Source organism: Canis aureus, chromosome 26, assembly GCF_053574225.1.
Source record: "Canis aureus isolate CA01 chromosome 26, VMU_Caureus_v.1.0, whole genome shotgun sequence".
Taxonomy (NCBI): domain Eukaryota; kingdom Metazoa; phylum Chordata; class Mammalia; order Carnivora; family Canidae; genus Canis; species Canis aureus.
Genome location: NC_135636.1, coordinates 7,680,994 through 7,695,641, shown reverse-complemented (window position 1 = coordinate 7,695,641; position 14,648 = coordinate 7,680,994). Strand labels below are relative to the sequence as shown.

The 14,648-nt window shown below is 38.0% G+C and overlaps 1 protein-coding gene across 8 annotated transcripts in view; it reads left to right on the top strand.

Moving 5' to 3' along the window:
- KIZ (kizuna centrosomal protein) overlaps positions 1–14,648 on the top strand; it is a 131,508-nt gene that overhangs the window by 38,739 nt on the left and 78,121 nt on the right. For 6 of the 8 annotated variants that reach the window (XR_013364706.1, XM_077871979.1, XM_077871977.1 and 3 more), the window contains 3 exons: positions 7,073–7,718; positions 8,092–8,419; positions 13,895–14,071. Coding sequence is in view for 7 of the 8 variants with exons in the window: in XM_077871979.1 (XP_077728105.1) it covers positions 7,073–7,718; positions 8,092–8,419; positions 13,895–14,071 (1,151 nt within the window). In the remaining variant the exon portion in view is untranslated. The remainder of the gene's footprint in view (positions 1–7,072; positions 7,719–8,091; positions 8,420–13,894; positions 14,072–14,648) is intronic. The other 2 variants (XM_077871978.1, XM_077871980.1) reach the window with 2 other exon arrangements.

Genomic DNA, 14,648 nt, shown 5'->3' with positions numbered 1-14,648 from the left:
TTGTAGCATGGTTTAGAATGGTAGATGGTGGGAAACAAAAGTCCATCAAGGTCTATCAAAACAAGACTGGTTAAATAAATTATGGTACATTTATAGAATAAGATAATATCCAGCTGCTGAAATTATGATGTAATCTGGTTTCCAGACCAACATTTAAGAAGCTTGGAAGTCACAACATCTTCCTAACAAGTAAAAAGCTGAATAAGCAAAAAAATCAGCAATTCTTCTTAGATCTCTCAGAGAAGTGAGGTTACAGAGCAATTGGCTGTCTCTAAAATTGGAGAGACCCAACAGTGAATACAGAGAATCACAGATTATTAGAATAAACAGTTCCGGGATAGAGAAACCTGAACTGTAATTGACAAATTGTCAGAGGCTCAGCATAGACAGACCTGAAAAAGAAAACCTCCCGGGAGACCTAGTCATAGTCTTTCCTCCCCCCACTTCGTGTTTGCTCGATTGATTGATTGATTGATTTAGGAGAGGACTGGCTTGGAACATACACAGTCCTCATAGCAACTCTCTCAACATCAAAAGCTGCTTTTCAGACTTGAATATTCTTTTTTTTACGGTTTTTAAAATTTATTTATACATGAGAGACACAGAGAGACAGAGACACAGGCAGAGGGAGAAGCAGGCTCCCTGCAAGGAGCCTGATGCAGGACTTGATCCAAGGACCTGATCACGACCTGAGCCAAAGGCAGATGCTCAACCACTGAGCCACTGAACTTTCAAAACTACTTTTCAAGGTGCATGGATAGTTCTGGACTCTGAATTCTGTTCCATTGATCTTTATGTATATCCTCATGCCAGTACAGTCTACAATTACCCTAGTTTTGTAATAAGTTTTGAAAGTCAGAAATATTAGGTCTCCAAGTTTGCTCTTTTCTTTTTTTTGGAAAATTGTTTTGGTTATTCTGGGTTCCTCATATTTCCATATGAATTTAGCATCAGCTGGCCAATTTCTGTAAGAATGCCATGCCAGTGCCAGATTTTGGTATACAAGTCTTGTACTTCTTTTTAAACTTATTCTTCTATGTTTTTATGCTATCGTGTATAGAATTGTTTTCTGATTTGTTTCAGTTGTTTATTGCTAGTGTATAGAAATAATTATTACTATTTGCATATTGCTCTTGTATCCTACATCCTTGCTGAACTTATTACTTCTAATTGTTTCTTGTGATTCCTGAGGTTTTTTTTTATATGAGATGATGTCATTTGTCAATAGAGATAGTTTACTTCTTCCTTCGAAGTCTTGATGCCTTCCATTTCTTTTTCTTGCCATACTATCCTGGCTAGAATTGCGTGCCTTATTAAGTAGAAGTGGTAAAAGCAGACATTCTTGTGTTAATCCTGATCTTAGGGAGTAAGCTTTTTAGTCTTTCACCATTGACTATGTTACCTATGTGATTTCCATAGATGCACTTTATCAAGTTGTGGAAGTTCCCTTTTATTCCTAGTTTGTTTGTTGCTTTTTATCATGAACATGTGTTGGATTTTGACAAATGCTTTTTATATGTCTATGGAGATAATCTTTTGTTTTTTCTTCCCCCCTTTATTGGCATAATGTATTACATTACTTGATTTTCATGTTGAATCAAATTTGTATTCATGGCATAAATCCTACATAGTCATGGTATATATAATTCTTTTTATGTGTTCCTGAATTCAGTTTACTAGTATTTTGCTGAGAATTTTCACATCTATATTCATAAGAAATATTAGCTTGTAGTTTTCTTTTTTAAAGACATCTTTGGTTTTGATCTTAGGGACTGGCCTTGTAGAATGAGTGGAGATGTATTTCTTCCTTGCCTATTTTTGGAAGAGTTTATGAAGGGTTGGTGTTAACCCTATAGATTTCTGGTAAAATTAACCAGTGAAGCCTGGTCCTGGACTTTTCTCTGTGGGAAATTTTTTGATTACTAATTGAATTTCTTGCTACAAGTCTATTCAGATTTTTTCTTTCTTCTTGAGTCAGTTTTAGTAGTGTGTGTCTTTTTTGTCCAATTTGTCTAGGTTGTCCAATTTTTTGTCGAGAATTTGTCCAATTTGTCTAGGTTGTCTAATTTGTTGGCATATAATTATTTGTAGTATTCTGTTATAATCTTTTATATCTGTAAGGTTGGTCACAAAGTGCTCCCTTTTGATTTCTGATTTTGATGACTTAAATTCTTCTTTTTTTCCTTAATCTAGCTAGAGGTATGCCAATCTGTTGATCTTTTCAAAGAATCAGCTTTTGGTTTTGTTGATTGTCACTATTGCTTTTCTCTAATTCTGCTCTGATCTTTATTATTTCCTTCTTTATGCTCACTTTGGGTTTAATTGGCTCTTCTTTTTAAAATTTCTTTTCTTCTAAGATCTTATCTATTATTTGAGAAAGAGAGCACATGCCCACAGGTGTGCGCACATGAGGAGGGGTGCAGAGGGAGAGGCAGAGAGAGAATCTCAAGCAGCCCGTTTTGAGTGTGGAGCCCAGTGCATAGCTTGATTCCCTGACCCTGAGATCATTACCCGAGCCAAAATTAGGAGTTGGATGCTCAACTGACTGAGCCACCCAGGTGCCCCTTCTTTTTAAAATTTCTTAACATGGAAGGTTAGGCTGTTGATTTGAGTTCTTTCTTCTTTTTCAATATGGCTTTTACAGTTATTAATTTCTCTCTAAGTGCTGCTTCTTATAGGTTTTAGTATATTGTATTTTCCTTTTCATTTATCTCAAACTCTTTTCCTGTAATTTCTTTTTTGACCCATTATTTAGGAGTAATTTTCACATATTTGTGAATTTACCAAATTTCCTTCTTTTTTTGACTTCTAATTTTATTTCATTGTCATCAGAGAACATACTTTCAACTCCTTTAAATGTATTAAGACTTGATTTATTGCCTAAAATATGGATCTTTCCATGTGCACTTTAGAATATGGATTCTGCTGGTGGTGGGTAGATACTTCTGTATATGTCTGTTAGGTCTAGTTGGTGTATAGTTGTTCAAGTCTTCTATTTCCTTATTGATCTTCTGCCTACTTATCTAGATCTTCTATTTTGTCTGATATTAGTATAGCCACTTCAGCTTTCTTTTGGTTACTATCTGCATAGTATATTTTTTCATTTTCCTTTCTTGTTCTTTCAACCTATTTGTGTCTTTGAATCTAAAATGAGTCACTTTAGAAAGCATTTTGTTGGATAATGGCTTTTTAAAAATTCACTCTGCCAATCTCTGACTTTAATTGTAGTGTTTAATCCATTTAAATTTAATGTGATTACTAAAAAGTTAAGATTTAGGGGTGCCTGGTTAAGCATCCAACTTCTAATTTCAGTTCAGGTCATGATCTCAGGATCCTGAAATTGAGCTCCACATTGGGCTCTGTGCTCAGTGGAGAGTCTACATGAGATTCTCTCTCTCTCTTTCTCTCTCTCTCTCCCTCCCTCCCTCCCTCTGTCCCTCCCCCCACTTTTCCCCCTCTCCCTTTCTTTTTTTTTTTTTTTTTTTTTAATTTTTTATGATAGTCACAGAGAGAGAGAGGCAGAGACACAGGCAGAGGGAGAAGCAGGCTCCATGCACCAGGAGCCCGATGTGGGATTCGATCCCGGGTCTCCGGGATTGCGCCCTGGGCCAAAGGCAGGCGCCAAACCGCTGCGCCACCCAGGGATCCCCCCCCTCTCCCTTTCTATCTCAAATAAAAAGGTAGAATTTGATTCTGCCATTTTGTACTTTGTTTTCTATATATCTTTTTTGTTCTTTTAATCCTTCACACTGCCTTCTTTTGCATTAAACATATATTTTCTAGTGTGCTATTTTAATTCCTTGTCATGTCTGTTACTGTGGGTTTCCTGGTATTATAATTAATATTTTAGCTTAAAATAATCTATTTTAGACTAATACTAACTTTAATAGCATGCCAAAATTTGTCTCCTGTATACTCCATTCCTTTCCCACTCCTTTGTGGTGTAGTTGTAGTATAAAGTATGTCTTTATATCTTACATGCTGCTCATCCACATATATTTATAATTATTGCTTGATGTACTTGGCTTTTAAATCATATGGGAGAAAAAAGTTATAAAAATGTATTTATGCAAAAAAAAATGTATTTATGCTATCTTTTATGTTTACCAATGTAGTTACCCTTATTAATGCTATTTATTTCTTGTTTTTTTTTTCATTTTTTTAATTGAAGTATTGTTGACACAAAATGTTACATTAGTTTCAGGTGTACAACATAGTGATTCAACACCTCTATACATTATGCTATGCTCATAGCCACAAGTATAGCTACTGTCTGTCACCATACAGTGCTATTACAGTATCATTGACTATATTCCCTATGCTGAACCTTTCATCCCCAGGACTTACCCATTGTATAACTGGAAGCCTATACCTCTGACTCCCCTTCACCCATTTTACCTCTCTCTCCCCTCTTTTCCCGCTGACAACCATCAGTTTTTTCTCTGTATTTATATGTCTGTTTCTGCTTTTTTTTTTTTTAACAAAAATTTGCTTATTGTTACGTTTGTTTCTTATATTCCACATATAAGTGAAATCATGTGGTATTTGTCTTTCTCTGCCTTATTTCACTTAGCATAATGTCCTCTAGGCTCTATCAATGATGTTGCAAATGGCAAGATCTAATTCTTTTATGGCTGAGTAATATTCTATAGGGTGTGTGCTCATGTGTGTACACATATATACATGCATACACACACACTACATCTTCTTTATCCATTTATCCATACACACTACATCTTCTTTATGCATTTATCTATCAGAAGACACTTAGGTTGCTTCCATATCTTGGCTGTTATAAATAATGGTGTAATAAACATAGGGGTGCATATATCTTTTTGAATTAGTGTTTTTGTTTTCTTTGGGTCAGTACCCATTAGTGGAATTACTGGATCATATGGTATTTCTATTTTTAAATTTTTGAGGAAATAACATACTATTTTCCACAGCAGCTGCACCAATTTACATTCCCACCAAGAGTGCACAAGTGTTCCTTTTTCTTTCCATGTTCACCAACACTTTTTATTTCTTGTCTTTTTTATTCTAGCCATTCTGACTGTGGGATGATAGCTCATTGTGGTTTTGATTTGCATTTTCCCCAATTATTAATGATGTTGAGCATCTTTTCATGTGTCTGTTGTCCATGTGTATGTTTTCTTTGGAAAAATGTCTATTCAGGTCCTCTGCCCATTTTTAATCAGATTATTTAGGTTTTTGGTGTTGAGTTTTAGAAGTTCTTTATATATTTTGAATATTAACCCCTTATCAGATGTATCATTTGCAAATATCTTCACTCATTCAGTAGGTTGCCTTTTTGTTCTACTGATGATTTCCTTCACTGTACAAAAGCTTATTTTGGTGTATCCAAATACTTTACTTTTGCTTTTGTTTACTTGCCCACGGAGGCAGACATATTTAGAAAACTGTCGCTAAGACTCATGTCAGAGAGATTACTGCCCATGTTTTCTAGAAGTTTTATGGTTTCAGGGAGGGACAGTATATTTGAAGAGAAGCAAGACCTGGATTCTGATTTCAGCTGAGTGTGTAATGTTTTCTTTCTTAAAATTTGGGCCTCATATTTTCCCATCCATGGAAGAGAGATGTGAATACATCTCCCCATCTATTCTGTAGGGCTCTGTATATAGAAATACTTTGGTCCCTTTAGGAGAAAATCACTTAGCTTCAAGGTTTCATTATTGTTACTTCCAGTTCTACTTACCATTATGTGTCCGTGATCAAGCCACTGAACCAGTTGCTTCTGTTGCTCCGCTCAGCACCTCACCTCTCTTTTTTTCCATCCCCCTCTCTTTTCAATGAAGAGACAATACTCATTTTCCCCATAGATATGACAGTAAGTTTATTCTTATTTTTTTCTTATTATTTAAATTCAATTAGTTAATATAGGAGTGCCTGGGTGGCTCAGTCGGTGAAGCATCTGCCTTCAGCTCAGGCCATGATCCCAGGGTCCTAGGATCCAGCCCTACGTCAGGCTCCCTGCTCAACGGGGAGTCTGCTTCTTCCTTTCCCTCTGCTGTTCCTCCTGCTTGTGTGCACACGCATGCTCTCGCTCTCTCTCTTTCCCTCTCTCTTTCTCTCTGTGTCAAATAAATAAATGAAATCTTAAAGAAAAAATCAGTTAACATATCGTATATCATTAGTTTCAGATGTAGAGTTCAGTAATTCATCAGTTGCATAGAACATGACAGTAAATTTCAATTGCTTTATATGTGTTTCAAGATTACTTGAAGATGTTCAGGAAAAACTGCTGTTGTTATTTGCAGTTTGGCAATTAGGATTATTTTGCACAAATAGGGTATATTTTAATGTAATCCTGAATGTGATTATTTGAAGTTTTTTTAATATTGTGCATAATACTAGAAATAGAGTTTTGAAACCTCCTCTAGTCCTTTTTATGCATCTTTCCCTTCCTTCCTCCCACTCTTTCTTTCTTTTTGTCTAATATCTCCCTAGCTCTATGAAATCCAAGCTTCTCTGTGAAAAGTGGTTAGAAATTCTAGCTTTTTTTTTAATTGTAAAATATACTTAACATAAAATTTACCATTTTAGCCATGTGTAAGTGTACCATTCAGTGGCATTAAGTACTTTCACATAGTTGGGCGATGTGCACCTGTTTTTGAAAAATACCAATTCCATAGTTGCTGGGCAATATTTTGTGAACCAGTATTGTTATTCAAATTAAATAGTATGGACCCAGCACTTGGGTGGCTCAACGGTTGAGCATCTGTCTTCGGCTCAGGCCGTGATCCCAGGGTCCCAGGAACGAGTCCCACGTGAGGCTCCCTGCTAGGAGCCTGCTTCTCCATCTGCCTGTGTCTCTGCCTCTCTCTCTCCCTCTCTCTGTGTCTCTCATGAATAAATAAATCTTAAATAAATAAATAGTATGGACTGCATTGTTTTTCTGACTTATTTTGTGGAAGCCATGAGCTTTATAAAGCGAGGTCGGTATTCATTTTGGTGGTCACGCTTCCTTTTCTTCACTTCATCTGAGCACAACCTAAACAACCTACTCATTTATCCATAATACATTTAACTCATGTCTCTTTTGGTGTCGCAGGTTGCAAGGCAGGTAGGAATTAACTTGGGGACAGCCGCGTCAAGAGGACTGTATCACCCAGCAACAATCTTTATGGGCCGCCAAATGTCAGCCATGTTGAGCATCAGAGGTTTCCGTGCAGAGCAGAAATCTCCCCAGCCCACAAAGAGTGTTTCAATTCCTGACCCACATTCACACCGACAGCCAGCCCGGAGTGGTGACGTGACAGACAGCTGTGTAGGACAAATTCACAGTGACACACAGCGCTTAAAGAAGTCTGACAAAATAGATGGCAAGACATCTCTTCAGATTGGTGAGAAAATGCCAGTCACAGGCAGCGCATTGTCTGAGGAGGAACAAACTCACTGCTCGCAGATAGGAAGCAACACACATCACGGCGAGAGTAGTTTATCTGAAGGCAAAAAGTCTGCCCAACTCCATTCCCTGTTGCTGGCAAGATTAAGTCCAGAGAACAGAACTACTGATGTAAAGTGTGACAGTTCCAACAGATCAGAGGGATCAGAGGGAGAAATACTGACACGGGAACATATTGAAGTCAAGGAAGAAAGAGCCGGACTGCCAGGTGCTCCCATATCAGCCTCGGAATGCTGCGCATCTGAAAATGAGTGTTCTCAAGAGAAGGGTTCGGCTTGGGAAGGTTGCTCAGGTGGGGTGAGAGGCTGAGATTGTTTGCTGATTTTTATTGGGGTTTAGTTTTGGGGGTCGTAGCAGTCTCCTGTCAGAACGACATACACTCTAATTTTATCTCTGTTAGAAAAACAAGCCAGTGACGTTGGCCAGTAAATTCCATTCTAATGAATTCTTGAATATAGGCATGGAAATATTTTACAAGCTAATATGCTGATTTTAAAACCCACTGTGATATTTTAAAATATACTTGTAGTGATTTTTCACATACTATAATTAGTTGTGAGTTGTTTCTACACATCTTTCTTTAGCTAATTCTGCCCTCGAAGCAGAACATGTTCACCTCTCCCTGAAATTAGTGATCAGTAATCTATTCATATCTGCTTTTACAGATCATGTTCCTCCCGGGGACCCAGAGTCACAGAAACCCTTCAGAAAAATGCAGGAAGAGCAGGAAGAGGAAAGTTTGAGCAGCAGCAGCAGCAGCAGCAGTGACCTCACAGTCTCTGTAAGTGAAGATGATCTCATTTTCAAGAGTCCAGAACCACAGCCAAATCCAAGTGACAAGATCGAGGGAGAAGATGGAATAGAGGCCTTAAAATTAATCCACTCTGAGCAAGAAAGAGATGCCCTGTCCACCGAAAAACATAATTGTATTTTGCAAACCCTAAGCTCTCCTGATTCAAAAAAAGAATCCTCCACTAACTCACCAACAAGAAAGTAAGCCATTCAATTTTTTTTTATTGTTCTGTTTTTAATTATAGACATTTTTAGAGACCATTCCACTGGGAATGTATTATTGAACCCTTAGCCATAGATGAGTAAGTTCCTTAAGTGTCATGAACAGTCTTTTAGACAAGGTCTAATTTTCTTTCTTTTGTTTCGTTTAATGAAATAGCTTTTAAAGTCTGAATCATGGTGATTGGCAGTTTACAATTATATCCAATCGATCCTTGGTTAATTCGTGAGTTATTTCCCCCCACACCCTGCCCTCCAGCCTTGTAGAAAATAAATCATTTTGAAGTTGTGGTAACAAAGAAGGTGACAAATAGTTAAACTTAACTAGGAGTTCAGCTTTAGAGGCTAAGAACTTTGTATCTAATTAATTTGCTTAATCCTTCTATTCCTTGTCATGGTATCTTATGGTTAAATAAGAGTTTGAGTTCTGCCAAGTGTATTTCTTTTTTTTATTTTTTTAAAGATTTTATTTTTTATTTATTAATGAAAGACACAGAGCGAGAGAGAGGGGGCGGGGGGGGGGGGGGGGAGGGCAGAGACACAGGCAGAGGGAGAAGCAGGCCCCATGCAGGGAGCCTGACGTGGGACTCGATTCCCCGGTCTCCAGGATCACGCCCTGGGCTGCAGGCGGTGCTAAACTGCTGCGCCACTGGGGCTGCCCTGCCAAGTGTATTTCTAAGTCAGCTTTCGTTTTCTGAATATAAATGTGAGGACCCTGGAATCTTCAATGTTAAATAGGAACAACATCAGTATTATATATTCTGAGCACTTAAAATATCCAACTCATAGGGGCACCTTGGTGGCTCATTTGGTTGAGCATCTGACCCGTGATTTTGGCTCAGGCTATGATCTCATGGGTCATGAGATTGAGTCCCCTGTCAGACTCTGTGCTGAGCAGGGAGTCTGCTTGAAAATTCTCTCCCTTTGCCTCTCACCCCACTCATGCACACACACTCTCTTTAAAGTAAATAAATAAATCTTAAAAAATAATATCCAACTCATAAAGATGGTTTTGTATTACTGACTTGTGTAGAGAACATGGAGACTGTTAGAAAACCAATTGTGCAGTGAAAATAGCATCACATCTCTTATAGGGGTAGAAGGAACCTAAGTTAACAACCCAATGTAGATCTCATCTCTTAAAAATGAGGAAACCAAGGCCAGGGACATAGAGGTGACATTTGAGCCATTGGGGCAGACCTTCTATACAGCTTACCTCCCAAGCCTCCACACTACCCCCAGAACTTTCTTTCATACCATGATGGTGTCACTCTTTTCAACCATCTCAGCAACAGGAAAAGCTAAGTGGGCATTCTTGCGTATTAGGGTATATATTCTCTTTTAGAACACTTGTCCCTTTCAATATATTGCTTTTTACCATTCATAATCTACTTATGTGAAAAGTTTATAGTCCGAATAACTCCAAGCTGACATTCAAGAAGTATTAATTAAGAGCACTCCCAAGGACACAGTACTTGCGCTATAGATAGAAGAACTGACAAATTTCCTGTCCTGATTTATTGTGGAAGCAAGCCAAATAGATTTTTCTTGTCATAACTCTTTTATGCCATCAAAGAGGTATAGGTATTACATACTACATCATCAGAAACTTTATTACTGAAGATAACAATCTATTTTGGATTTTGTATTCACAGGCTTCTTTCTATAGCGGTTCATTGGCCAAGTTAGTACTTTGGTAGGCTAACCAAGGGGCTAGTGTATTTACTCAGGATTTAGTCTTTTTCTGAGATGAAAAACATTGATTAGGTGTGTGGAATTAAGAACATACTATCTCCTTTTCTTCTAGATGAATGACTTTTTCCTATGACCTTAAAGCCAAGCTCCTTAGAATTTGGGTATATAGTTTTCCAAAATTTATTGGAAAATATGGGAATTTGGGGAATTTTTAAATATTTGCCTTAAAGGAATGCCCCCAGAATGAAAGGTCAGTCAGTACTGTTTGATGTCTGTACTATCAAATTTGAGCCTATTGATTTTTTGTGGTGAAAGTACTCACCACGAATAGGTTGAAAGTGGTTTTAAATGATGCTGGTTAACCTGCTGACATTCTCGCTGCTTTTGAGGCCCTACTTTCTCTTATTTGTTCTTTAGCATGAGCTATTCTTCTTTGCACTGTGAGTTATTAATCTGGGGCTATATCATTGTATTTACACAGCCAACATTGTGACCTCCAAGGTTCATTATATCAGTTTACTTCAGGGTCTTTTGGGGGCTTGGAGAAAAGTCACTTGAATGAATTTTGGCTAAGAAGGATGAGAAAGTGGGACACAGACAGACACATAGGAAGATATGAACAGAAAACTGGAACCTCTGATGATGATGATAGTTATGTTTTAGCACATCTCTGCCAGCTGAATTGCTGTATTTGAACAGAAAACATGGTCTTAAGCTTCCCAGCAATAAAGGTGAAAAGAAGAGTGCAGTATGCTAAATAGCTCCCATCTGAGGAGAAAACTGAAGCCAAGGACTATTTTTGTGTTGTTTGGTTTTTGTTTGTTTTGTTTAGGAAAAAAGTGAATGGTTTCTTTGAAATATAATTCACATACCATACAATCCACCCATTTTAAGTGTACAGTATAAGGGTTTGGGATACATTACATTACTGATTTATAAAAATTGTACTTATGATATAAAAAACATTTAAAAATTACCATTTTAAGCGTATAATTTAGTGACATTCACCGTAGTCATTCAGCCATTGCCACTATTTACAAAAGTCGTTCCCCACCCCAAATATAAACTCCATTAAGCAGTAACTCTCCATTCTTTCCTCCTCTCAGTCTCTGGTAACCTCTATTCTACTTTCTATCTATGAATTTGTCTATTCTGTTGGTAACTAGACAATATTTGATCTCTTGTGTCTGGCTTATTTCTGATCTTAGTATAAGATCTTTAAGGTTTAAAAAAAAAAAAGATCTTTAAGTTTTAAACAGGTTGTAAATATCAGAACTTCCTTCTATTTTATGGTTAAATAATATTCCAGTGTATGGATATACAAAATGTGGTATATTGTGGATATGCCACATTTAATGTTCATTAACATTCATCTGTTAATGAACACTTGGATTGTTTCTACCTAAAAGCCAAGTGTTTTTGAAAAGCTTCATGACTCAATCCTATGGATACTTCCAGATACTGAAAATCAGCCTGTGCTTCATGCACAACTCTTTTATCACAAGTTATAATTAACCCTTCTCACAAGAAAGCATACTAAAATGAAGCTGAAGGAGAAAACTATCAAAAAGGAGGACCCAGAATCTTGTTATTTTTTAGGAGTAAATCATTTGCTTCAAACGTTGGTACAAAGCTCCATGACTTAAGACATCAGACATTTATTACTTTTCATGTGTTGGGTATGGCCCAGTGTCAGTTGGTACCACAGGGATAATTTGGCCATATGTCCCTCTTCATCCAGGAGAATAGTTCAACCTGTCACCTGATGCTGGTAGCCGAGTTCCCAGGACAGCAAAAGGGCAAACCCCAGGGCCCAGATGCTTTATAGTATCTGCCTGAGTCACATTTGCTAGTGTCCTGTGGCTAAAGAAAATCACAGACCCCAGCCTAGAGTCAAGAGGTGGAAAAGTCAAGTGGTCCATCTCTTGATAGGGTATGTGGTAGAGTCACATTACAAAAGGCGGGGGGCGGGGGGGCGCACACAGGGAAAGGAAGTTCATGGTCATCTTTTGCAAACCACCACAGTACTTTAGGACAAATTCAAATGAAGATAAGCTCAGTGTGAGTCCAAAGGGCAGGAAAGGCTTTGTACAGGTGCTAATGCAGCATCTTGAAAGCTGTCAAGGCTTTGAGTAAGAAGGAGGTGGGCAGAGGTGAGTTAGGTTTGGAGGAAGAGTGCTGGAAGGCTTGCAGATGTAGAGAACATGGAGGGCAAGAAGAGAGGGTAGAACAAAAGGTGTGACTAAGGCTCACTGAACAGGACTCCTTGAAGTGAAGGAAGGTTTAAAATGGTGCCTGAGACATGGCCGAGGGCAGGCCTAGACTATCTGGTTAATGAATCAAGAGTTCATTTTCTATCTTTTGCACACTTGCTGAAGGATAGTATGGTGAGTAATTTCTTTAGGAGAATTAATATGACATGATTAGTTTCATCAAGATTAATTATCCATGAGGTAGGCAAAATTCTGAGGTGGCTCCCAACTCCTGCCTCCCAGCATACACTCTGTATAATCCCTTTACCTTGAGTGTGGACTGGACTGTACATCTGATGGATTTTCCTCCCACAATTAGTCTATGTTATATAACAGACATGAAAGATTTTGCAAATATGGTAAAGACTCAAATCAGTTGCTTTTGAACTAATCAAAAAAGAATTATCCAGAGTGGGCCTAACCTAAACAGATCAGCCTTTAAAAAGGGTCCTTATGAAGTTAGAAATACAAAGCAGCTGATATATGCCCCTATTTGCCTTGAAAAAGCAAACTGCCATGTTGGGGAGAAGGCCACATGGCAGGAAATGGTTGGCAGAAAATTCAATTGCTAACAACCAGTGAGCTTGGAGAAGACCCAGATTTAGGCAAGATTGCAGACCTGGCCTGCACCTTGATTTCTGCATGGTGAGACTGGGCATAAGACTCCACTTACCTGGGTGGCTCAGCAGGGAATCTGCCCTCACTCCTCCGCTGCCCTTCCCTGCTGCTTGCACACCCGCATTCTCACTCTCTCAAATAAATAAATCTTAAAAAAAAACAAAACAAAACAAAAAAAAGACTCCACTAACCTAGACCCAGACCTCTGACCCATGAGAACTGTGAGGTAAATTTGTGGTCTGTGCAGAATATGTGGTAATTTGTTATGCAGTCATAGATAATTAATACTATCCAATTGAAGAATTAGCATCAAAGATTGTATCTTTGCAAGGATTGTATGAGTAGAAGTCGCTACCTGTAGTGACTCAAGGCAGGCTGAATCAGATATGTTCAGGGTCCAGTGTGGTGCTGGGGTGGCAAAGTGGGTGGCCCGGAAGCTAATGTGTGCTTTTTCTTGCCGTATACCCTCACCATCTGAGCAAGTACATTTTCGACACATGACCACATGCAGGTAAGCAGGGATGGAACATGGTAGACTGGTAGGGACCTAGAAAAGTGTGTGGGGGGGGCACATCTGCATTACTTAACAAGCAGTTTTTTTATGTAAGCAGTATATCTCTGCTTCCTTCTCTAATGAATGAAGCAATGTATTGAGGATTTTTTTTACTTCTCTTTGTTTACAATGCATAATGTTGTATATGCACCTTTACAATATCATACAGAATACTTTCACTGCCTGAAAATGCCTTATGCTCTACTTATCTCTCTTTCTCCCTTCCCTCACCCAAACCTCTGGTTACCATTGGTCTATTGTCTCTATAGTTTTACCTTTACTAGAATGTCTTATTTTTTTTTATTTTTTTTAATTTTTTTTTTTATTTGTTTATGATAGTCACAGAGAGAGAGAGAGGCAGAGACACAGGCAGAGGGAGAAGCAGGCTCCATGCACCGGGAGCCCGACGTGGGATTCGATCCCGGGTCTCCAGGATCGCGCCCTGGGCCAAAGGCAGGCGCCAAACCGCTGCGCCACCCAGGGATCCCTAGAATGTCTTATTTTTGAAATCATTCAGTATGTAGCCTTCTCAAATTGACTTCTTTCCCTAAGCAACATGCCTTTTAAATTCCTTCTTGTCTTTTTTTTTATGGCTTGATAGCTCATTTCCTTTATAGTGCTGAATAATATTTTGTTATCTGGATATACCACAGTTTATTTATCCATTTATCTACTGAAGGACTTCTTCGTGACTTACACATTTTGTCAATGATGAATAAATCTGCTATAGACATTTGTGTACAGGTTTTTGTGTAGACATAATTTTTAAACTCATTTGCGTAAATATCAAGGAGTATAATAGCTAAATTGTGTGGTAAGACTGTGTTTAACTTTGTAAGAAACTGCTAAATTGTCTTCCATGGTGGTTATCCCATTTTGCATTCCCACCAGCAATGAATGAGAATTCCTGTTCCATATCCTTATAAGCCTTTGGTATTGTCAATTTCACTTAACTATTCTAATAGATACACAATGGTATATGTTTTAATTTATAATTTCCTAATGGCATATGATGTTAAGCATGTTTTCATATACTTTATTTACTATTTGTATATCTTCTTTGGGGAAGTACCTGTTCAGTTCTTTTCCCCAG